At 39.4% G+C, this 25,457-nt stretch overlaps 2 protein-coding genes and 1 long non-coding RNA gene across 8 annotated transcripts in view; all 3 read left to right on the top strand.

Annotated features, from left to right (window-relative positions):
* LOC114280789 (zinc finger FYVE domain protein) overlaps positions 1-25,457 on the top strand; it is a 79,588-nt gene that overhangs the window by 32,651 nt on the left and 21,480 nt on the right. For all 5 annotated transcript variants that reach the window (XR_014344504.1, XM_082894742.1, XM_082894743.1 and 2 more), the window contains 11 exons: positions 1,175-1,312; positions 3,995-4,148; positions 14,056-14,408; positions 15,641-16,116; positions 16,211-16,555; positions 17,661-17,885; positions 18,240-18,330; positions 18,640-18,717; positions 18,862-19,152; positions 19,280-19,477; positions 19,577-20,062. Coding sequence is in view for 4 of the 5 variants with exons in the window: in XM_082894742.1 (XP_082750868.1) it covers positions 1,175-1,312; positions 3,995-4,148; positions 14,056-14,408; positions 15,641-16,116; positions 16,211-16,555; positions 17,661-17,885; positions 18,240-18,330; positions 18,640-18,717; positions 18,862-19,152; positions 19,280-19,477; positions 19,577-20,062 (2,835 nt within the window). In the remaining variant the exon portion in view is untranslated. The remainder of the gene's footprint in view (positions 1-1,174; positions 1,313-3,994; positions 4,149-14,055; positions 14,409-15,640; positions 16,117-16,210; positions 16,556-17,660; positions 17,886-18,239; positions 18,331-18,639; positions 18,718-18,861; positions 19,153-19,279; positions 19,478-19,576; positions 20,063-25,457) is intronic.
* LOC114312947 (uncharacterized) lies at positions 5,737-8,644 on the top strand. Its single transcript, XM_028259272.2, has one exon. It carries the CDS (start codon positions 7,314-7,316, stop codon positions 8,235-8,237), a length of 924 nt encoding a protein of 307 aa, XP_028115073.2. The 5' UTR covers positions 5,737-7,313; the 3' UTR covers positions 8,238-8,644.
* Positions 20,461-20,829, top strand: LOC145802127 (uncharacterized). 2 transcript variants are annotated; one of them, XR_014344508.1, is made up of 2 exons: positions 20,461-20,686; positions 20,724-20,829. It is a non-coding gene; the product is annotated as an uncharacterized LOC145802127 (long non-coding RNA). The 2 variants fall into 2 exon arrangements; XR_014344507.1 differs by having other exon boundaries at positions 20,536-20,675.

Below are 25,457 nucleotides of genomic sequence, written 5' to 3'. Positions count from 1 at the left end.
GTTGAATCTAGAGCTTTTGATAGTAGCTCTTGAAGCTTTGTGTCTAAAAACTTGGGCTGCTAAGCATGGCAAATCAGGTTTGAGTCTGAGGGAAACCCTCTGACATTATCATAAAGGAAAATATCCCTGCGTTGGTGGGACCAACATGGGGTTTGGCCTTTCTGGAATATCTTTTGAAGTTTTAAGTGCTTGTATGATGCGATCTTAACTCTTGGTGAAGCTTCAAAGTTTATAATTTTGGAGTCCTACTCCAAGAAATTAATTTATAAATGTCTGTAATTGGTTCACCCAATGGAGTTGAATTTTGAGGTTTTGATAGTAGCCCATGAAGCTGTTTGTCTAAAAACTATGACTGCTAAGCATAGGAAATCAGGTTTGAGTCTGAGGGCAATTCCCTGACATTATCATAAAGGAAAATACCTCTGTGTTGGTGGGACCAACATGGGGTTTGGCCTTTCAGGAGTAGCTTTTGAAATTTTAAGTGCTTGTATGATGCATCCTTGACTCTTGGGTGAAGCTTAAGGGATTCTGGTGATGTTCTTCAAATATTCTTAATTTTAATCATTCTTTTTTCTTGTGCTTAAATTTATTATTTTAATTACAAGGAGCCCTAGTTTCTCTAGTCTTTCATCTTTAAACTTGAATCCTTTTCCTACTCATTTGTTCTTTAGTTTAACAGGCCAAACCAAAATCATTGCTTTCTAGAATTTTTAACAATTAGCTTGCTTTAAATTCAGAGGATTGGGCTTTGCATGGAGCTGACCTGAAAGGATGTGTCCATATAGTGACCCCTAGTAATTGTGGTTATGGCTTGTTCAGTAGGCTTATGCCTTAGCCCCATAGCAGAACGAGTTTTATGTGGCACTAGTTCTCGTCTGTTGCTTCATCAGCTTCACTTGATATTTTTTGTCCAATCTTTCTTCCTTTGTTTTTCTTCTTTTGTTTTTCTTTTTCTTAAATGCACTGGATCTGTAGAATTTCTTGCTAATCTTTCTTTCTTGTCCATTTCCTTTGGCTTCTGTGTGCCCCAGCTCTCACTTCTCATCTCAATATATATTGTCATAACAATTTATGCTCTCTTTTACGATAAACTTTGATGTTTTGGATCCTAAAGTGAAATTAATAGCTTTAAATAGTTTGGTTTGAGACAATGGGTCAACTTTGTCATATGCAGGCTCAGGTCATGCTCTCTGAAATTTATCCTGGAGGTTCTCCAAAGACAGGTTCAACTTACTGTGATCAGATTCATGAATTTGGGATTATTTCTGTAACAAAGCGTGTCCTCAAGCGTTTACATGAATTACTAGAACAGGTAATATTTTGAGATCCTAATTATGAAATGCTTTTAACAGGATTTACGTCTAAAGAACACCAGCAATTTATTGTCCTTTTTGTGTTTTGAGGAGTCTTTGTCTGAATCCCATGGCATGAATGCTTTCTCAGTTATCATTCCCTATGGAAGTTGATGTTATTCAATTATCACATAAGCTATACTCAGTGGCATAGTGGTGAGAAAACTCGTTTTGGTAGGGGAAACTTGTTTTGGTAAGTGTTAGATAGCTTGATACACATTGTTGGGCCCATTTGCTAATAGCTTAGGCTTTTGGGAAAATTGGTAACTTAACAGTAAGGAAAGCAATTAAATAAGATTAGGCAACTTTCGAAGTTGCACCTTCCAAAAATATTTCCAAAAACAAAACGTTCCTAAAATAAGTATTTATTTTTAACTTGGATTTTAACATGTGATTTCTTTTAAATAAGATAAGGCATTTTCCCTGCAAATAAGGTGAAGACAACCCAAGGGTAGCCCCACTATCTTTGAAGGTGTCAAAACAGACGTAAAATAGGGAAAACCCATGAAAAGGTCATGAGGTGGGAACCAAGTGCCATACCGACACTTCTTGAAATGCTGGACCAACATTATAGGATTGCCCCTCTTTGGAATTTGCATAACTCCTTTATTTTAAATGGAATCAAGACCTATTTTATGTTATTGGAAACACATTTCGTACTTCATATTAGTATAAAATTGTGGAAATCAATTTTAATATATTAGGTGAAAGATAAACCTTCTGGAGGGCACCCAGGGGCACAATTTGGTTAATTTTCATGTTTCATCATTATAACCAATTTTAAGTCTAGACAATGATTTCTAAGAGTAAGCTATGGTCCAAAATGGCAAAATCACTTCTTTGTATCTTCAAGCTTTTAATTATAGACCTTTTAGATGCATTTTCACATGAATTCTCATTACTCACTTCTCATCATCAATAGTACCAGGAGTGGTGATCAGAGATTGGAGTTAGTTGCCCCAGCGCTTTCTGCGGTGGATACGGGGGCTACAGTCAATGACTGCCTCTAGAGGGAAGGAGATTATGTTTTTTGGGTCATCTCTTTTCATTGTACTTGAATGATTGGAGGTCTTCATGAGATGGTGACCTTTGAAGTTTGAGGTTAAATCCGTTTATGGTGTTCTGTTGGGATGTATGGATGCCTCTTTTCCGTGGTTGGTGATTTGGGGAGAAAACTCCTTCCAAGGTGGCTTTTCTTGTTTGGATTATAGCACTCGAAAAAATTCTTATGATAGATGATCTTGCTTGGAGAAAACCAGTCCAGAATCGATATTGTATGTGCAAGTAGGATAAGGAATTAGTGGATCATTTTCTCGTTCATTGTTCAGTGGCTTGGGAATTGTGGATTATGTTTCTGGTCTTGTTTGATGTGAGGTGAGTCTTTCCTAGAAGTTTTTGGTTTTGCTATATTAGAGGGGTGCTAGGGTTGTTAGGAGCAGGAGGAAGGGGTGACATTTGGGTACTGTGATGTTGATGCGGAGTATTTGGGGGGAGTGAAATAAGAGAACTTTTGTGGACTTGAGACTCTGGTTTTGTTTTGAAATATTAGGATGTTGGCCATTTTGTATAATTGGTTCTCAACTGGTGTTGATTCATCCTTGAACTATTTTCTTGTATTTTGTAGAGCATTTTGGTTAGATTGATGTTTAGGTGTTTTTGTCATTTTGCATTGTTATGGGCAGCACGTCCTTGGTGTTTCTTTTTGAATACAATACATATTTTTTTACCAAATTAAAAAAATCATGAGTACCGAAAATAAAGTAGTCTTAAGTCTTATAGCCTGACAAAATAGTCTCTACACATATGCCGGAGGCTTCTTCCTTTGGTTGGGTTATATGAAATTAATACACAATGAAACTGTTGTGGATAAATTGATATGGTTCCAATTAATATTTCGATTTGGTCAATTGTTTCACATCTTAAAGGCTTTTGTCTTTTAAAGGTTTGTGGTTTGATACACTCAGTGATTGTTTGCATAACAAATGGTCATGATTGGTTGTTGCTATTCTTCCTATTATCGACTCCATGTTGGATGCAATTTTGGACACTGGAATTGTTTTGAAAAGAGCCCCTAATTGTATTTATTTTGCAGTCAACATTTGGAAGGTAGCTTTGACTAGTACAACTCCCTCTCTCCTCTCCCTAATAATGTTTGAGAGCAACAAACAACTACTTTTGTTAGATATGAAGGCCTGAAAACATGTGTCATTTAGCAAAAGTATGCTGCAAGGGCCCATGGCCTTGTGGCCTAGTGGCATGGAGTCAGCACTTAGGTGCTTGCAAGGGAGAGGTTGGAGGTTCAACTCCTCCAAGGACTAATCTAAACAACTAACAATTGACTCTCATTGATTGGGGTAAAAAAAAAAAAATCTATAGTTGAGATATTTAAGATGGATGTCTACCAATTTTCATGTCGTATATGCTCTACTTTTGCTACATCTCATGCAATCTTTTCATCTGATTATTTCATATATTTTCAATTACTTCGCTATAAAAAAAAACTCGTCATTCTGTCTTCCGTGGCTTGTTGAAGGTTGCATAAAAGCTTTTCCTGTTGATCTTCTTGGTTATTTTTGTGGGGGCATAATTTTTCCCATATTGTTTTGCAAGATTCTATCTGCTTAATGATATGTTTCTTTCAGGATAAACCTCCAGCTCTTCAGGCCATTTTATCTGGGGAGATCATCAGTTCTTCGTCGAAAGAGTTACAGCGGCAAGGGCACAGGGAACGTGCTCTTGGTATGCTACATCAGATGATTGAAGATGCTCACAAGGGGAAAAGGCAGTTTCTGAGTGGTACTTGTTTTACTCTCTCTCTCTAAAAAAGAAAAAAGAAGAAGATAAAAACAGGATCTAATTGGGTTTGTGTCAAATGTAAAAGAATGGCCCAAAGAGTGTTTTTCCGATTTAAAAGACTAGTCCAAGCTCAATTAACTAATTAATTCAAGTCATGGGCCAATGCTTAATGCCCAAAATGTGAGTAAAGTCTGTAATATAAAATTGGTTTCTCTAGGCCTTGCCACAAGCACCAAGTAATAGTCTACAATTTATTCATGTGTTATAGGCCAAACATATATTAGAAGTTAAATAGTCATGGCATTAATTAGGCATATCATTAATATATATTGGTCTTTATATATTAGATATTCAATTATTTAAAGATAGTTTGTAAGTTTGGTTACATTTTTTTAAGTAGTGGGATTGCTTATAGCCAATACTTTTTTTTTTTTTTTTTTTGAACGGGAAAAAACCCAAAGGCCACAAAGAGGAATCTAAAAGCAGTAACTCTTTCAGAGGAACTATTCGAACCCAGTCCAAAGGCAAAGTGTTCTTGAGATGTGCTGAGGCCACCCAATGAGCCACACTATTAGCTTCTCGAGGCACCCAAGAGAACACACAGCCAGATCTAGATGCTGCTGCTTGTATATCATGCACTATAGCTAGGCAATCCCAAGGAGGGTCCAATTCTGAAACACTCAGATCAATAACAGACTTGCAGTCACTCTCCACTTGGATATTGGAAAGTCCAAGAGTTTGAAGGAGTCTACATGCCAGACGAACCGCGCAAGCTTCTCCCTGACAGATCGAGGATGATTGAACAGATGAAACAACACCATCAACTAACCTCCCCTTCCAATCCCTTACGATAGCTGCTAGTGACGAGCGACCACCGGATTCAGATTTGGATTAAAATGTTCTCTTATTGGGTTTGTCAGAGAGCTCAATTCTAGAATTAGAGAGCACTGTTTCCATGTACAATTGAGCTTGTGAGGATCTTGTCCAAGCCCAAAACAAGGAATGAGAGAGAGAGAGAGAGAGTAATGCTGGATTCAAGAATGAGAGTCTATAGTGGGGGAGCTTTTGAGTTGTGAATCGAACCTAAGCTTATTATCATTCAGGTGGATGGTGAATCTAGAGGAGGTTTAGTGGAGATTATTGAGAGGAACCGACTTAGAAGTTACACTATGAAGATAGATTTTTTTTTTTTTTTTTTTTTTTTGGGGAGGGGGGGTGTGTGTCTTGGGCAATGCGAGCTTTGCGTCAGGTTTGGAGTTGGCGCAGTGAACGATCCTTTTTCACCAAGTATAGTAGTAGTTGAGTAGTTTTTTGTCTTCAGAAATTTAGTAACAAAAGTGGCGTCTTTGTTGAGATGTCAAAATTGGAGGTTGGGGTAAAAAGAGGTAATATCATTATTCCGGCAAGGGCTGATGGTCAAGGATGGATGGCGATGGCTAAGATATTTGAACGAATTATCCATGGAGATTCTAGAGTTAAGGACGATGACAGGGGAGGACAACATCGAAGTGACCACAATTTATTAAGGACTCGCAGAGGAAACACAGAAGTGAACATTTATCAAAAAACAAGGGTAAACAGAGGAGCTTCATACGCTGAAGTGCTCAAGTCTAAAACAGGTATCTTAGGAGGTAGTAATCCTTTTTTCGGAAATGCGCAAGGTGGTGATATGCACTAGAACTGACTTCTTCAATGAATGGTCACAGATTAAGAAGGAACTATGTCGATCGTTTAAAACTCCAATTGCTCTATGGCCTTTTCAATTAAACAAGGCTCAGTTTTTTGCAAATAGTGTTGAGGAGGCTAATTACTATGGTGGTCAGGGAGTTTGCTTCTTCGATAGGGGCATTGCAGTGAGGCTAGAAGGCTGGTTGGAAGAGATGCATAGTAGGGTCAACGTCATTGCGTCAAATGGAGGATGGGTCTTGTGATTTGCCTTTTAATCTTTGGAATGAAAGGGTTTTCGAATGGACTGGGGGCAAAGTGTGGTGGTTTGATACAGGTGGATAGTAGAACTATATCTTTCAGAAATCTTTTTGAGGCAAGATTAAAGGTCAGAGGTTATGGTAATGGCTTCTTACCTACAACTGTTCATGTTCAGTTGGACGATATTTTTATCGTTGTTCGATTGAAGGCTTTATCAAAGCCTGTCGGAAAGAGGGAGGTTCATCGACAATGGAGGTTTCAACCAGAATTTTTAGGTGACTTCAGCGTCTGAGAAAAGGGAGGTGAGGAGTTGCAGGGGACAACCACGACACGTGGCAGAAAGAGGGTGAGGAAACAGATGGGTGATCTGAACAAGGAGGAGGATGGTAGTGGAGGAAGAGTAAGAGTAAGAGTAAGAGACGAAAGGGGTATTGGGCCTGGCCAAGGTGTGGGCTCAACCTAACATTTGGTTATTGCAAGTAAGGATATTAACTTTTGTGGATTGGAACAGTTGGGCCCAAATGTTACAGGCCTTCCTGGGGATACAAACGAGGTCCTTACTTATAAAGACAGGGGCCCAATTTGTGTTGAAGGTCCAAGGGCTTTTCTTTCCAAATCGATGGATGCTTCGGAGTTATGTTTGGGTCGACAGGCAGACCCGACTCTTTTGGCCACACTGGTTATAGACTATGAGTTAGGCGGAGATGTAGGGCTTCGAAGAAGTCCAGCGATTGAGGAGGGGAGTCGACTACCATCTTTCGAGGTATCAGGACTAGACAATCGTGCGCTACGATTACAATCACTCATTCGTGATGATCTTAACTGTTAAAACCTACCATCACCTACTCCATCTACTACACCTACCACCACCTACTACCACCTACTACACACCTACCACTACCACCTACTCCATTACATCTCCTATATAAGGAGCCCCTCACCATTTGTAATATATAACATTACATCAATCAATAATACAATTCTCTATTTTTCTATACATCAATTTTAATATGGTATCAGAGCAGGTTTAGAACCTAGTATTTTCGCTTCCCCGGCGGGCGGCAATCTCACCTTAGCCGCCCGCCGAACCTCAACCTAGTCTGCTAAGATTTTTTTTATACATACCTCGCCAGAGCAAAACCTCCAAAAGCCCTACCCTTCGCCGCCCACCACCGCCGTTGACGGCGGCGCAACCAGCACTCATCTTCTTCCAATCTAACCAAATCAGAATCTCTTACAATGGCTGCGGCGGGAGTGGCTTCTTCGGACATGACCGAAGGACCAGTTCTCAGAGCAGTGATCGCAGAGTTCATAGCCACACTCCTCTTCCTCTATGTCACTGTCGCCACAGTCATCGGTCCCAAGAAGCAAACCGGACCATGCGACGGCGTCGGAATCCTCGGCATCGCATGGTCCTTCGGCGACATGATCTTCGTCTTCGTCTCTCTTGCAGGCAAAATGAGAGAGATTCTTCACATTCAAGGTGGACAATGCGGAAATCAGATCGGATCAAAATTTTGGGAAGTTTGTGATGAACATGGCATAGATCCTACTGGAAGATATGTTGGAACTTCAGATTTGCAGCTCGAACGCGTCAATGTCTACTACAATGAGGCTTCTTGTGGGAGGTTTGTTCCTCGTGCTGTGCTCATGGATCTTGAGCCAGGCACCATGGACAGTGTTCGCACTGGTCCGTATGGCCAGATCTTCCGCCCTGATAACTTTGTTTTCGGTCAGTCTGGTGCTGGAAATAACTGGGCCAAAGGACATTACACTGAGGGTGCAGAACTTATTGATTCAGTTCTTGATGTTGTGAGGAAGGAGGCCGAGAACTGTGACTGTCTTCAAGGTTTTCAAGTCTGCCATTCCCTGGGTGGAGGAACAGGTTCTGGGATGGGTACCTTGCTTTCTTTCTACCCGTGCACCCCCCGAGGGACAGCCACTGCTGTGTTGTTTTTTGAGAAGAGTCAGACAACTTGCATCGAAATTCCTCTCTCTCACTTTACTTTTTCAAACCCACAGCTCCTTTTGCTTTCACCACATGATCCCCTTTCTTTTCTTTTCTTTATTTTTCATTTTCAAACGCACAATCCTTTTTTTAATCAACTCACTCAACTTTCTTTTATTTTAATATATATCTATATATCTTTATGTTTCTTATAATATATTGCACCGACTCTGTCTACTTTTGCACAAACCCATTTTCTTTTCTTCTTTTCTTTCTTTATTTATTTCTTTCTTTTCATTCCTTTATTACATCTATACCCATATCCATCATCACACTCTTTCTTTATTTATTTCTTTTAATCACCTTTTGCACCTCCCTCACCGACTCCCTCACCACAAAATAGAATTTTTATTTATTTATCTTATCTTTTTTGTGTTCCCTTTTTCACAATAAAAAAATAAAAAAAAAAACAAAATATAGCTTTGCACACCAAACCATATTTTATTCATTTCAGGGATCAACCCCGATTACAATTTTACACAAAAAAAAAAAAACAAAAAACAAAAAAAAACAAACAAACAAACAAAAACCTAACCCAAAAAAAAAAAAAAAAAAAAAAAAAAAAAAAAAAAAAAACCAAAACACAACACCCAAAGATTTGTTTTCTTTTCTGCCGACGGCCACCCACCGACCTCACTTCTTCGCCTATTCCGCCAGTCTTTTCTTCTTGCCTCCGTCCTGGGCGGCCCTTGACGGTGTTGCCTCCGTGTTTCCCACTCCACTGGGCACGATCACTCCCCCATACTCTTCCACTGCAGCATATGGCGGACCTCCAAATCGGAACATCACGGTGGCCTTCCGCTTCAGCTCCTTATTTTCCGCCTTTAGCACACTTATCTCTGCTCGCGCATCCTTATACATGCGTTGGAGCAGAGCCAGCTGGGCGTTTAACTGCTGCACCTCATTTGTCCTACTCTGTAGCCGGTGCGACAGGTTTGTGACCGCCGTCATGGTCTTCACACATGACTTCAAAGTATACTGATTGGCCTCAATATCTGTTTGCACTGCCATTTTTTGCTCCACTGACCGCATAGGGAAGTTCAACGGCGCAAAACCAGAGGCGCTTGGTTGAGGTTCACTGGCCACCGCACCAGTTATCTCTCTTGTTGACTCGTTGAGGTCGGGAAAGAGAGTGAGCAGACCACGGGACGAAGAGGCCATATTCTGGGTAGCTGAACGGGAAGACGAGACCATGTTATGGGTTGCTAAGTGTTTCAGAGAAGGGTTGGTTACAGAGTGTTACAGAGTATCTCTCTCAAGACAACGAAGAGTTTCTCAGAGGTTTTTTGCCGGTTTTTTGTCTTAGCCTCTGCCTCAGCCTCAGCATCCGTCTTGGTTAAATAGCCATGGCAGACACGCGCATCGCGCGCCACTTGACGCCAGACGACAAAACGGGCGCGCAAGCCAATGTGGTGACGCGCCTCGCCATCATATCCGGCACATCTTTTTATGACTTGGGCTCGCCTTTTGATGGCACGCCTTTTTATGGATTGGGCACGTCTTTTGATGGCACGCCTTTTTATGGATTGGGCACGCCTTTTGATGGCACGCCTTTTGACAGATTGGGCACACCTTTTGAGGGTGCGACTTTTTAGGGGTCCGACAAGACTCTGTAAACTGTCCCGACATTGATTCCGGTTAGTTTCTACAAGGGTCCAGCAAGACTCCGTAAACTGTCACAACAACTGTCACAACATTGTCTGCTACAACGGTCCGACATGACCCCATAAACTGTCTTCTACATCGGTCCGACACGAGCCAGTGTCTTCTACATCGGTCTGCCATAACCATACAGTCTTCTACAACGGTCTGACACGACCATACAGTGTCTCCTATCCATTTTTTATTTTTCAGATTATTTTCTTGTTTTGTTACTCTCTCCAAACTCAAGTTGGTTAGTTCCTATCCCCCTTGAGTTTGCGGGGGGCTGTTAAAACCTACCATCACCTACTCCACCTACTACACCTACCACCACCTACTACCACTTGCTACACACCTACCACTACCACCTACTCCACTACATCTCCTATATAAGGAGCCCCTCACCATTTGTAATATATAACATTACATCAATCAATAATACAATTCTCTATTTTTCTATACATCAATTTTAACATTAACAAAGAGGAAGTACAATTAGGGCTGGCAGACATTGTGGACAGAATAGATGGGGATTTTCAGAGAGACAATGGGATACTTGAGGAAGAGACTGAGGATATGATGGAGCTTATTATGGCTTCGGAAAAGCAGGTTAATGAGGTGGACGAGGGTTATTTTGAAGTGCATGAGGTATTGCCGAATCTGGAGGCATATGGATCATCCGAGAGTTCGGAGTCACATTTTGAAACGGAAACCATTGAGGAGGAGTAAGCTGACTTCGATTGGGACCTCAATAGTCTTTTTAATGCAGATTATACTATCGAGGGTGAGGATAACGAAAAGGTTTCTGAATCTCTGAATCAGGTTAGTCCTTCCTTTAACCAAGATTTATCATTTTCACCTTCTCATAAGGGGTTACAAGCTATTCCTGAATCTTCTGTTTATGGGGGATAGGGGTGGGGTTTCAGTGCTTTGTCCTTCCAGTTCTTCCTGTCCTGCTATTGAAATATCACCAGTTGATATTGTTGTACACAGGTTTACTTCTGAAATCCCGAGGGCCACTGTGATTAAGTCTACTATTGTGTCTGAGTCCTTACATGCTATTATTTCTCAAGGTCAGGTGAATGACAATCAGGGTGGGGTATCAGGTAATCATTTTGACAAGGGGGGCTAGGTTTTTAGTGAAGGGAAGGAGGAAACGGAGAGATGGCTGAAGGAGTTTAGCAAGTATGAGACTTGCTCAATTGAGGAGAATAAAGTACCTCATTTTATGCAGTTACTTTAGGTTATGGGATTGTCACTAGTTAAAATTAAGGACACTTATGGGCCATTTAGCAAGTGTAATAGGTTCACAAGGAGAAAGCTGTTAGAAAGGAAGGAGAGAGTAGTAAAAAGGGGGCAAGGGAATTAAGGAATTTAGCAATTTCAATTAACTATGAGAGGCGGCTTGAGGAGGTTAGGGGTGAAAATGTTTTCCAATGAAGATTATTAGTTGGAATGTTAGGGGGTTGGGTTCTCGGAAAATTATTAAGGATTTTCTAAGGAGTCATCAACCGGATTTAGTTGTTTTTTAGAAATCTAAACTAAAAGTGCGTGATAGGAGATTTATGAAAAGTCTTTAGGGAGTTGGAAATAGATGGGTTTGTTTGCCTTCAGTTGGTAGATAGGGTGGAATTTTGGTTTTGTGGGATAAGAGGGTTGTTTTTGAATGTGAAACGATAGTGGGGGAGTTTTCACTATCAGTTAGGTTTAGAAACCTTGACAATACGGAGTGGTGGTTAACTGGGGTTTGTGGACCTAATAGGCCTTCTAGGAGAAAGGATTTACCACTTAACTTCTTTTTGGGTGTCGGGGAGTTCTCTATTTAAGGAAATCCCACTTTTTTTGTTAGCAACAAATTGGTTGGCGATGTATGATATGTAGGCTTTTGCTTGAGATTATCTTGTTGGGGTTTTGTTTTTTGCATTTCCATTACCCTTTTGTAAGAGGATGCCTTATCCTCGTTTCCTTCTCTCTTTTTGATTTATCAATAAAGTTCTTTGTTGTTGATCAAAAAAAATAAATAAAAAAAAATAAGGATATTATAGCTAACATTGATTCTCTACAGTTGAAGTGCAGCTGGTACTATGTTTTTCATTTTTTTAAAATTTTTTTAGGGACTTTTAGGGATAGTTTGGAAATTGGTTATTTCAATTGGCTTTTTAAGAAAAGATGCGCAGAAAAGTAGAGAAAGTGATGTGATAACTTGTAGTGACTTTTTGGTTTTTAGGCTAAAATAGTCTATCCCCAAACGAGGCATTAGTCTAAAAGCCCCTAAAAAAAATAAATTTAATGAAAATTAAATAAATTCCACTAAAGACAAAACAATTGTTTTTTCAATTAAATATATATATTTTTGGTCTTCAATGGGCTTTTTAAAATTTTGAGGGGCTTTCAGACAAGTTCCTCGAACTTACAAATTTGAAAAAAAATCTACTAATGACAAATGAAAATTGATTAAAAGAATTGCTTCTGAACGAATGGAGGAACAAATCTCTATAATCTGATCAAATTTATCCAAATTAGGTTTGTCAATTATTGGATCAACCAGATTTAGATTTTAATTTTATAACTTTGTTTGTCAATTTCTTAATAGTTTAAGCTTTTGGGGAAATTAGTTTTATAAGTTTTACATTTAGGCTCCGTTTGTTTCGAAGTAAAATATTTTACGCAAATAATATTTTTCTTGTAAATTGATTTTACACAAAAAAATGTTTTTATTTTTGTTTTTCGGCATTTGTTTGACATTTGAAACAAAAATATTTTAAAAGAGAAATTTTGATTCAGTAAAAGTGTCATTTATGACTTTTTAGTGAGCTAAGATACTTATTTGAAGAGGCTAAGGCTTGGTATGGGTACTCCAAAAAAAGTCAAAAAGTCAAAAAGTTACCAAAAAAATTAAAAAGTTATCACTATTCACTCAAAAAAATATTAAAAAATTAATTTTACACAATCTTTTTTTTTAAACAACTCTGACCGCAGAACAGGCGGAGTTAGGGTGGAAAAAATTGCACTTATTTAGGTGTACAAATAATACGATGTTGTTTGGTCCGTGGGGGCCCATCACGGGTCCTTTTTTAATAATCTGAACCGTTCAATGCATAGAACTCGTCGAGTACTATGTGTCTGTAAAAAATCACATTGATCAGATATCGGTGATTATATGATCAAATCAGTTAAAATTTAGAAAATGGATGGTATTATAGTTGACAGTTGAAAACAAACTAATCCGATTAGATAGCTATCGATATTCGATCAACGTGATTTTTTACAAGAATATAGTACTCGACGCGTTGTATACATTGAACGGTTTTGATTAGCAAAACGGGACCCGTGGTAGGCCCCCACGGGCCGAACAGCACCTCCAATTCAATGCCCGAAAAGTAGGGAATTATCTCCCCAGCCTCTACTGTCCCTCACTTCATCCTGTACGGCCTATTCCATTAAATCTTCTCCTATACACTAATTTATATAATTTTTTAATACATATTTTTTCGTAAAAAAGTCAAAATGTTAACCCAAACATCCATATTTTTATTCTTAACTTTTTAGTTCAAAAAGACAAAAAATACACTTATTTAGGACACCTCAAACAATCCCTTAATGTGTTGAAAAGGTAGTGAGTGAGAGTCAATTTTGTAAAAATTGACTTGTGGATTTTTCAAAGGTAAGTTATTTTTGGGAAAATGATACAAAAAATTATTCCTTAAAAAATGTTTTACTTATTTTTTGTTCAACCAAACAATAGAAAATAAGTAAAATATTTTTCAAAAACATTTTACGTCAAAATATACGGAGCCTTTACTTGCTGTATTTTCTCCCAAATTTGTCATTATTCAGTGTGTTTAGTTTTAATTTTCTGAATTCAATTTTCTGAAAATTAAGTTTTTTTGTTTTTAGTGAATATTTTTAAAATTTTAAGTAATTTTTTAAAATTTTTAGATGCACCTTACTTAGATGTATCTAAATAATATAATACTTGTGAAAAAATATTTTAAAACAACTAATAACTGCACAAAAATACAAAAAATGTACTGAATTTTCATTTTTTTTTTGGTATGTTTGGTATTTAGTGTATTTTTTAAAGATTTTTTTCACAAATATTATACTTTTTAAGTGAATTAATGTTAGGTGTGTCTAAAAATTAAAAAATTTCTTAAAATATTAAAAAAATTTAATGAAAACAAAAAAATACAGAAAACGAAACAATAGAATTTTCTGAAAAGTGAATTCTAAGAATGGAAACCAAACAAAGTGATTATTTTTCCTTTTTTGATTTGATTGAAAAGGTTGTCTTGTGAGGCTTTTAACATTCCTTTTTTCTTCAAATTTTAGGTAAGCTTCATAATCTTGCAAGGGCTGTTGCTGATGAAGAGATGGAAAGAGATTACATTAAAGGGGAAGGCTCAAATCACGATAAAAAAAATATTCTAAATTACGACAAGGATGGGGTTCTTGGCCTTGGATTAAGAGCTATCAAACAGGCTTCACCTAAATCTGCAACTGGTGAAAATAATGTGCAACCTGCTGATTATGATAAGAGATTGTTCAGGCCCTTAAGTGCTAAGCCAACGACATATCTTTCACAGTTTATCCTCCACATTGCTGCAATTGGTGACATAGTTGATGGAACTGATACAACTCATGATTTCAACTATTTCTCACTCGTGTATGAGTGGCCTAAAGATGTAAGGTTTCTTGTTCTGTGCATTGAAGATTAATATTTTGTGCATTGAAAATATATGATACAGGAGCAGTTGTAGCCTTGATTGCTTGAAAATTTTGTTAGGGTGTTTGTCCTGACGGCCAGGATATGTGAACATGCTGGAAATGATATGTTATTGCCACAATAACAGTGTAAAATATTCAAGAAGCAGGGAAGTGCATGGAATGACTTATAACAACATAGAACTAAATTATATAGAAGATGATGTCCAAAGGCCAATCAGTAAACCAATCTGAGGTGTGGCAAGCTTTTTGAAATTTTCAGAGAAATATTTTACAAATTTCTGGGTGACCATAGTAGAACTCCTGAGAAGCGCTTTAGAAACTTCAGGGAAATGTCTAGGGGAATTTTGTGGATACGCATGGGAAATCCTAAGATGTGCTTTGTATCATTTATTTTTCTAAGAAATGAATTTCTAATCCTTTTGTGGCGAAATACGTATCAGAGATTTTATTTTCTTTGTTCTGTCTTTATTTTTTTAACATTTATTTTTCCACTAACAACGTATTTGAATTCATATGTATTTTTTTCCCGACATTAATTTTGTTACTTTTTTTAACATATTTCCAACTTGATTACAAATTATTTCGCTGCTTCGAATCTCTAATTTTTTGAATCATGCTTCTTTTGGCCATTTCCGTCTTCAGCTACCCATTTGTGCATTATGGGTCTGTGTAATTCCAATGCATTGTTTTCCTTGAGCTCTCTACATTAAAGCACGTTTTGGATGTTCAGTTTTAGTGTAGTCCCATATGCCACATTTTTCATCTTGACATTGACATTGTGCAATTGAAGTTTCTTTCATTGATTTAAGTTTCACCGCAACAGAATAAGAAGTATAGGCTTGATTTTGCTACTTAAATAATTTAATTTTGATTGACACCTTATCTTTCAAGAAGCTTAGTGCCTTTCCTTTTATTTGGTATTTAGAATTTGTTGTCACCAATTTAATTTTCTCCCAGATTTCATTAATATTATCAACTAGTGTCCTGAAAATGGGGATCTGCTTTAACAGTGCTCCTTTTTTATTTTTATTTTTATTTTATCATGGAAATAATATCCTACCTTGCAGAAAAGGTTTTAGTGGGTCTTGTAGGATGTGAGTGTAGAAAAAGTGTTAGAATGTGGTTCATGATATATGCTCATTTTGACATGGTCATGACTATGTTCATGTTTTTATCATCTGGCTTGCAGCTTTTGACTCGGCTGGTCTTTGAACGAGGCAGCACTGATGCAGCTGGAAAGGTTGCAGAAATCATGTTTGCTGATTTTGTCCATGAAGTAATTTCAGCATGTGTACCTCCAGTCTACCCCCCGCGGTCTGGACTTGGTTGGGCATGCATTCCATTGATTCCTACGTCTCCCAAGAGTTTCCCAGAAAGTAAAGTACTTACCCCGTCCTCTAGAGATGCTAAGCCTAGTTCTTACAGTCGATCCTCATCCATAAATGGAATCCCTCTTGGAGTCCCTCTGTACCCTCTCCAGCTGGATATTGTCAAGCATCTTGTTAAACTATCTCCTGTGAGGGCTGTCTTAGCATGTGTTTTTGGAAGTGGTATACTGTGCCGCGGAAGTGATTCAGCTATTTGTAGTTCCTTAAATGATGGATTATTGCAGACACCTGATGATGACAGGTTGTTTTACGAGTTTGCTCTTGATCAATCTGAGAGGTATTTTTTCAGCAAACATGTGTTAGAGAAGTAAAACATTGCTTTATCTGGTTTGGTCAGCTGTTGTGTAATTTACTTTCCATTTGACAAACAGGTTCCCAACTTTGAACCGTTGGATACAAATGCAAACCAACCTTCATCGAGTTTCAGAGTTTGCTGTAACAGCTGAACATGAAACCGAGGATGGCATGGCTAAATCTGAGTCAAAAACTGCCATCAAGCGATTTCGTGAACATGATAGTGATACTGAGTCAGAAGTTGATGATATTGCTGTTAGTGCTAACATATCGACATCTTTTCCAGATCTTGACAATCCGGTGAATGCAGCTTCTGACCCTTGGCATGAGTCCCCAAAATCTGAAGCTCCTGAGTTTGATACCAGGGTTTTCTTTTCTTTTGATTGGGAGAATGAGGGGCCTTATGAAAAAGCAATTGACCGGTAATGTGGTTTTTCTTTGTTCTAGCAATTTCTCATGTACTGTCAATGGTTAGTTTCAATTATTTATTTTCTAGATTTTCTATGTAATGGCTTTTCTTTATTTTTTGTTACATTTCTTATGAATGCTATTGTTTCCTGCATCTCGAATTTTGGGTCATGTTTACTTTGTGAACTAGAGTCACTGCTAGGGTCATCTGATAGCGCATATTGTAGGAGATGGTCTGCCAAGGGCTTGTTTATTTTTTTATTTTTACTACAATTAATATAACTGAAAAAATAAAAATTAAGATGAAACATCTGATGATGAAGATTAAAAGAGACACTGCAAAGATAGCACAATAAATGGCTCGGATTTTCTCTCCTAGCAATGCTATGAGGGAGCTATGCACGTACAAGCATGATGAGAGAGTTGTTTGTTGATTAAATTCATGTTACCATATGAATGACTAGGCCATTTTAAAGCAACTGTATCATGGGAATGCGTCTCAATTATCTTCTATTAGCATCGCTCTTACTTGATGCTCAAAATATTTACTTGGTTCTCAAGGTGCAGTTTTGGAGTCAGACCTGAAGGATTGAAAATGACTAGGTAGGTAAAAGAGTTGAAGATTTTTATTTGATAAGTATAATTATTTAAGAATAAGGAGGCAGCCCGCCTCTATGGTTAAATGTCCTCTTGATTCTGATTACCTTTTATTTTTCACGAAAGTCAGTGCTATTGTCAAGGAATATGGCCAACACTTGTGCTAATTGACAACTGCCTGCTTCTTTCAAACGAGCTGGATAATTCACGAAACTCACAAGATCCTGTCCAAATGGTTCTTCCATCATGATAGGCCTCCAAAGTAATTATGGCTTGTTAGTAGGCCAATGCCTTCTATGCTTTAGCATGAGAGCCTGGTGAATGCTTCAATTGAATTTATTAATCTTTCTGACCTCAGTTGCTTTCTGAAGTTGTTTCATTCTATTTCTTTTTGTCATGCCATCTTTATTTTTTTCTTCTTTATTTTTATTTTTACGTCTACTTGTGGAGAAGTCCTTCTGGTCATATTACTATCTGTGAAAATCAATGTACTTTAACTTAATAGATTATATTGTCAAACAGATTAATTAATGAAGGAAAACTGATGGATGCTCTTGCTCTTTCTGATCGTTTTTTACGTAATGGAGCATCTGACCAGTTACTTCAGTTACTCATTGAACGTGGGGAGGAAAATAATTCTGTCTCGGGACAATCTCAAGGGTATGCAGTTCATAGCATGTGGAGCAATAGTTGGCAGTATTGTCTGAGATTGAAGGATAAACAGCTGGCAGCTAGACTTGCACTCAAGTATGTAAAAATATAGGTTCTCCACCATTTATGAATACTTGTTGATATTTAAGTCTGATGATCCGATGTTTCTGAACGCAATCTATTTTATGGGTAGGATAGCGCTGTTTCCTTATTTGTGGGGTGCCTTTGATATCTTGTATATCCTTCTTTTGGAAGTAACATCTTTTATTTCAAAATTGAGCCTTTCAGGAGATGTTTGATGGGGATGAAAAATTTTGTCTTTTGATGACCTTTAAAGACTAATATTCTCTACATTTTCCTATACGTACTCAAGGGAGTGATTATGATAGACCTTTGTTGTGTTTTGCATCGGTAGACATTTTCTTACAGCTGTATTCGTTTCTGTTGCAGATATTTGCACAGATGGGAACTGGATGCTGCTCTGGATGTTATCACTATGTGCAGCTGCCACTTGCCTGAAGGCGATCCAGTTAAGAATGAGGTACCTGGTGGTATACTGGTATTGTTTATGATTTTTTGCATTAGAGACTGTGTTTGGATCTTGGATTTGGAAAGGGAAAGGAAAAAAGTGGGGTGAACTATATTTCATTCGCATTTTACCCACCTTTTCTTTTTCCCTTTCCAAATCTCTAGCCAAATCTATGATCCAAACACAGCGAGTTCATATCTGATGCTGGAATTTGTTGTGTTGATGGTTCTTGCTGAAGCTGCATAGGACAACAATATGTGCTTTTATTTTAGATGGTTGCATTGTTGGTTATGTTTACTTCATATTTCTTTGGGCTATCAGGTTGTTCAAATGAGACAAGATCTCTTGAGATACAAGCACATTTTATCTGCAGATGATCATTACTGCAGCTGGCAAGAGGTGACAATTGATTCTCTTTAAGTTCTGATTGGATAAAAACATAAAAGAACATATCATCTGGAGCTTTCTGGTTGAGGAATTATAAGTTCCATACTTAATCTCTGTCTTACTATACTGTACTCTCCATTCTGATGGAATTGTCAGGTTGAAGCAGAGTGTAAGGAAGATCCTGAGGGTCTTGCCCTTCGATTGGCTGGCAAAGGAGCTGTTTCTGCTGCCTTAGAAGTGGCTGAAAGCGCAGGATTATCTATTGATTTGCGGAGAGAACTGAAAGGGCGTCAACTCGTGAAACTTCTTATAGCAGACCCTCTGAATGGTGGAGGTCCAGCTGAAGCTTCACGTTTTCTTTCTTCCCTACGTGACACTGATGATGCTCTCCCAGTTGCCATGGGTGCAATGCAGCTGTTGCCTAACCTGCGGTCAAAGCAGCTTCTTGTGAGTGATTGTTTTTGTTTTATAAAATATCATTTCTTTTATTTTTCTTCTTTTTTCGAAGGAAAAAAAAATTGCTTCGAAATTTATGACATTTTGTTCTTTAACTAGAGCCATGTTCTTTATGAAGGTCCACTTTTTCCTGAAGAGAAAAGATGGTAATTTGTCAGAAGTTGAAGTTTCTCGGCTTAACTCATGGGCCTTGGGTCTTCGTGTTTTGGCAGCCTTGCCGTTGCCATGGCAGCAGAGATGTTCTTCCCTGCATGAGCATCCTCATTTGATTTTGGAGGTTCTGCTGATGAGAAAACAGTTGCAATCTGCTTCTCTGGTATTTTTCTCCTTCTGGACCTTCTTTAGTTCCTGTACTTGCCACTATAATTTCCACCACAACTTGTTTGTATCTCTCATCTGATTATCCCTCCAACAGATACTTAAAGAACTTTCTTCATTGAGAGACAACAGCTTAATTCTTACATATGCTGCCAAAGCTATTGCTGTCAGTATTAGCTCTCCTTCCAGAGAGCCTCGGATATCAGTTTCAGGTCCACGGGCAAGGCAGAAGACAAAAACAGGCATGCCTACAAGGTCGTCTTTTAGTAGCAGTTTGAGTAACTTACAAAAAGAGGCTCGCAGAGCTTTTTCTTGGACTCCACGTAATGCTGGTGATAAGACTGCTCCAAAGGACACTTACAGGAAAAGAAAGAGCTCTGGATTAGCGCCATCTGAAAGGATTGCTTGGGAGGCAATGGCTGGTATTCAAGAGGACCGTGTTTCATTGTACCCTGCAGATGGACAAGAACGGCTTCCTTCTGTTTCAATTGCTGAATGGATGCTTACAGGTGATCCAAATAAGGATGATGCTGTTCGTTCTTCCCATCGATATGAAAGTGCCCCTGACATTATTCTCTTTAAGGTATGACAGGACTATAAACCATAAGTCGGTGATTGATATGATGCAAAGTGGTTTACGTGGCTTAGCTAAGTTAATGCTGGTATCTCTATCGTGGGTCAGTAGCCCATGGCCTGTGATAATGTGAATCAAAGGTTGACAATATAGGGAAATTAATTACAATGATGTGAAACTAATCATGGTATTATTCGCAATGTTGGGTTGTATTTCTATATGGTGTAACCGTGTCAAAATCTTTTTGATAGATGATTCAAGAGATATGGGAGCAAGTATTACGAGGAAATAAACTGGCCTTGATAAGAGATTAGAAGGCCTGATTCTTGTGTCTTGTAGACCAATCCTTTTGCATATTTTTTAGGATGATTTTCCCTCTTTGATTAATAATTGTAGAAATTTAATGTATAAAGAGAAATGATTGTATTATTGATTGTTTGATTTGATATCTATTACAATGATTCATGATTCCTATATATAGAAGAGGGTGAGTGTGTAGTAGGTAAGGAGTAGGTGAAGTGGAGGTGGTAGTGGTGTAGTGGGTTAGGTTTAGTGGAGTAGGTGAGGTGGTAGTGGTGTAGTGGGTTAGGTTTAGTGGAGTAGGTTTAAGTGGGTGAAGTAGGTAGAGAGTAGGTGGATTTAGTGGAGTAGGTTTAAGTGGGTGAAGTAGGTGGATTTTAACAGCCCCCCGCAAACTCAAGGGGGATAGGAACTAACCAACTTGAGTTTGGAGAGAGTAACAAAACAAGAAAATACATAAAAATAAAAGAGGATAAGAGACACTGTATGGTCGTGTCAGACCATTGGTGAAGACACTGGATGGTGGTGTCATAACGTTGTAGAGGACACTGTATGGGGGTGTCATAACCATGTAGAGGACACTGTATGGTGGTGTCATAACGGTGTAGAGGACACTGGATGGCGGTGTCAGACCGATGTAGAAGACAGTTTATGGGGTCATGTCGGACCGTTGTAGCAGACAATGTTGTGACAGTTGTGGTGACAGTTTACGGAGTCTTGCTGGACCCTTGTAGAAACTAACCGGAATCAATGTCAGGACAGTTTACAGAGTCTTGTCGGACCCATGAAGGAGCTAACCGGAATCAATGTCGGGACAGTTTACAGAGTCTTGTCGGACCCTTGTAGAAACTAACCGGAATCAATGTCAGGACAGTTTACAGAGTCTTGTCGGACCCATAAAGGAGCTAACCGGAATCAATGTCGGGACAGTTTACAGAGTCTTGTCGGACCCTGGTAGAAACTAACCGGAATCAATGTCGGGACAGTTTACAGAGTCTTGTCGGACCCTTGTAGAAACTAACCGGAATCAATGTCGGGACAGTTTACAGAGTCTTGTCGGACCCCTAAAAAGTCGCACCCTCAAAAGGTGTGCCCAATCTATCAAAAGGCGTGCCATCAAAAGGCGTGCCCAATCCATAAAAAGGCGTGCCATCAAAAGGCGTGCCCAATCCATAAAAAGGCGTGCCATCAAAAGTTGCGCCCTCAAAAGGCGCGCCCACTTCATCAAAAGTCGTGCCCGACAGAAAGCGTCGAGCCATCAAAAGGTGAGTCGGAGACGCGGCGAGGCACGTGAGCGACAGAGCGGCGCGTCGGCCGCGTCGTCAGTGTCAATATAAACCAATGCGGAGGCGGTGGAAACCAAACCAGACTGAAACCTCTGAACTTGTCATTCTGAAACAATCTGTAAATACTCTGTATCCAACCCTTCTCGGAAACACTCAGCAACCCAAAAAACATGGCCTCTTCTTCCCGTTCAGCTACCCAAAACATGGCCTCTTCTTCCCGTGGTCTGCTCACTCTCTTTCCCGACCTCAACGAGTCAACAGGAGAGATAACTGGTGCGGTGGCCCGTGAACCTCAACCAAACACCTTTGGTTTTGCTCCGTTGAACTTTCCGATGCGGTCGGTGAAGCAAAAAATGACAGTGCAAACGGATATTGAGGCCAATCAGTATACATTGAAGTCATGTGTGGAAACCATGACTGCGGTCACAAACTTGTGGCACCGGCTGCAGAGTAGGACAAATGAGGTGCAGCAGTTAAACGCCCAACTGGCTCTGCTCCAACGTATGTATAAGGATGCGCGTGTAAGAATTTATGTATTATTGATTGATGTCTTGATTGATAGATTACAAGATGCATTAATTACAATTCCTATACAATCTATATATAGAAGAAAATGTGGTAGTAGGTGTAGTGGAGGTGATAGTGGGTTAGGTGAAGTGGAGTGTGTAGTGGAGTAGAGGTAGGTGAAGTGGAGTGTGTAGTGGAGTAGGTGAAGGTAATGTGGTAGTAGGTGTAGTGGAGGTGATAGTGGGTTAGGTGAAGTGGAGTGTGTAGTGGAGTAGAGGTAGGTGAAGTGGAGTGTGTAGTGGAGTAGGTGAAGGTAAAGATGGGAAATTGTAAGAATTTATGTATTATTGATTGATGTCTTGATTGATAGATTACAAGATGCATTAATTACAATTCCTATACAATCTATATATAGAAGAAAATGTGGTAGTAGGTGTAGTGGAGGTGATAGTGGGTTAGGTGAAGTGGAGTGTGTAGTGGAGTAGAGGTAGGTGAAGTGGAGTGTGTAGTGGAGTAGGTGAAGGTAATGTGGTAGTAGGTGTAGTGGAGGTGATAGTGGGTTAGGTGAAGTGGAGTGTGTAGTGGAGTAGAGGTAGGTGAAGTGGAGTGTGTAGTGGAGTAGGTGAAGGTAAAGATGGGAAATTCTAACAGCCCCCCGCAAACTCAAGGAGGAGAGAAACTAACCAACTTGAGTTTGGAGAGAGTAACAAAACAAGAAAATACATAAAAATAAAAAAGGATAGGAGACACTGTATGGTCGTGTCAGACCGTTGGTGAAGACACTGTATGGGGTGTCATAACGTTGTAGAGGACACTGTATGGTGGTGTCAGACGGATGTAGAAGACAGTTTATGGGGTCATGTCGGACCGTTGTAGAAGACAATGTTGTGACAGTTTACGGAGTCTTGCTGGACCCTTGTAGAAACTAACCGGAATCAATGTCGGGACAGTTTACAGAGTCTTGTCGGACCCATAAAGGAGCTAACCGGAATCAATGTCGGGACAGTTTACAGAGTCTTGTCGGACCCATAAAGGAGCTAACCGGAATCAATGTCGGGACAGTTTACAGAGTCTTGTCGGACACTTGTAAAAACTAACCGGAATCAATGTCGGGACAGTTTACAGAGTCTTGTCGGACTCTTAAAAAGTTGCACCCTCAAAAGGTGTGCCCAATTTTGTCAAAAGGCGTGCCATCAAAAGGCGTGCCCAATTCATCAAAAGGCGTGCCATCAAAAGGCGTGTCATCAAAAGGCGTGTCCACTTTGTCAAAAGATGTGCCATGAAAAGGCGTGCCAGTTTGTCTGGCGGCAAGAGGCGCGCGATACGCGTGGCTGCCTCGGCTATTTAACCAAGACGAAGGCTGAGGCTGAGGCATACCATTCTGAAACCTCTGAAACCAACCCTTCGCTGAAAAAACTCTGCCTCTGCGGAGAGAGAAACTGTGGAACACTTTGTTGCCATTCTGTCACCAACCCTTCCGAACATTACCAGTCTGAAATTGCTATTTCGCTGAAACACTTAGCAACCCAAAAACATGGCCTCTTCTTCCCGTCCAGCTACCCAGAACCTGCTCACGCTCTTTCCAGAACTGAACGAGCCCACAAGAGAAATAACTGGTGCGGTGGCCAGTGAACCTCAACCAAACACCTCTGGTTTTGCTCCATTGAACTTTCCGATGCGGTCGGTGGAGCAAAAAATGGCGGTGCAAACTGATATTGAGGCTAATCAGTATACTCTGAAGTCATGCGTGGAAACCATGACGGCGGTCACAAATTTGTCGAACCGGCTGCAGAGTAGGACAAATGAGGTGCAGCATTTAAATTCCCAGCTGGCTCTGCTCCAACGCATGTATAAGGATGCGCGAGCAGAGATAAGTGTGCTGAAAGCAGAAAATAAGGAGCTGAAGCGGAAGGCCACTGTGATGTTCCGATTTGGAGGTCCGCCGTATGCTGCAGTGGAGGAGTATGGAGGAGTGAACGTGCTCGGCGGCGTAGGAAACACGGAGGCAGCACCGTCAAGGGCCGCTCAGGACGGAGGAAAGAAGAAGAGATCTGCAGCAGAGTAGAGAAGAAAAATCCCACTGTGGGTGTTGGGTGTGTTATGGTGGTTTTTTTTTTTTTTTTTTTTTTTTTTTTTTTTTTTTTTTTTTTTTCTCGTGTAAAATTATGATCGGGGTTGATCCTGACATGAATAAAATAAGTGTGTTTGGCAAACTCGAATGGTAGGTGTGGTAAGGCAGAAAAATCAACTGGAATGAATTTTTTTTTTTTTTTTTTTTTTTTTTTTGTGAAAATAATAATAATAATAATAATAATAATAATAATAATAATATTAATATGGAAATCATGGAGTGGGCGGTGGTACAAAAATATTGTGTAGAAAAAGAGGGAGATGGTGGAAAAGAGAGGCCACTCATGTTATTAAAATAAATTAAGGAATTAAAAAAAAGTGATATTGGTTTTGTTTTCAAAAAAGATGGATTAAAATAAATATAAAAAAAGAAAAAGAAAGTGGAGACCATGATGAAAGGTGGGAACAAGTGTGCTGGTGCTGTGTTGTAATGGTCAGAAAGAGAGATAAGAAAATAAAATAAAATAAATTTCAAGGTGCTGTGTTGTAATGGCATTGAAATATCCACCATCATAAAGAGTATCAGTGGTGCTGCATATGTTTATGAGCATTATTTGAGGCCTTTCTTTCTTAAGCCACAGCAGACTGTTAACGTCTAGTATGTCCCAAGGAAGAAGGACATCTTCAGTAAGCCAGATGACATTCTAACTGCTGCTGAGAAGTACATAGAAGAACATGGCCCGGAAGCATTTGAGAAGCTTGTTAGCAAGGATAGGGAAACCAAGTTCAGGAGTAGCAATTACACGTATTTTGATGAGGACCACAGCTATTGAGCCTTGTTTGGCTGAGGGAAACACCTTTTTTCCGCTGCTGTTAGGAGTATCTTTCCGGTGGAGAAGCTGCTATGGACTATTTGGGGAGAGTGATGTCGAAAGCCGGAGCCTTGGATCTCGCCACCGGCGTCGGCGGAAAGATCGAGAAAGACGATGTTCTCTCCGCTGTCCAGAAGTATGAGCAGTATCACGGCTACTATGATGCCGAGAGAGAATGAGATGTTATGAAGATATGATGAGGAGGTAGGTATGTAGTAGACAATTCTAGCGGACTAGGTTGAGGTCCGGCGGGCGGCCAAGGCGAGGTTGCCGCCCGCCGGTGAAGCGAAAAAATATTAAATTCTTAACCTTGCTCTGATACCATGTAAGAATTTATGTATTATTGATTGATGTCTTGATTGATAGATT

The sequence above is a fragment of the Camellia sinensis genome, chromosome 11, assembly GCF_055761805.1.
Source record: "Camellia sinensis isolate YWXY chromosome 11, ASM5576180v1, whole genome shotgun sequence".
Lineage (NCBI taxonomy): Eukaryota > Viridiplantae > Streptophyta > Magnoliopsida > Ericales > Theaceae > Camellia > Camellia sinensis.
This window is presented reverse-complemented; position numbering and strand designations above follow the sequence as displayed.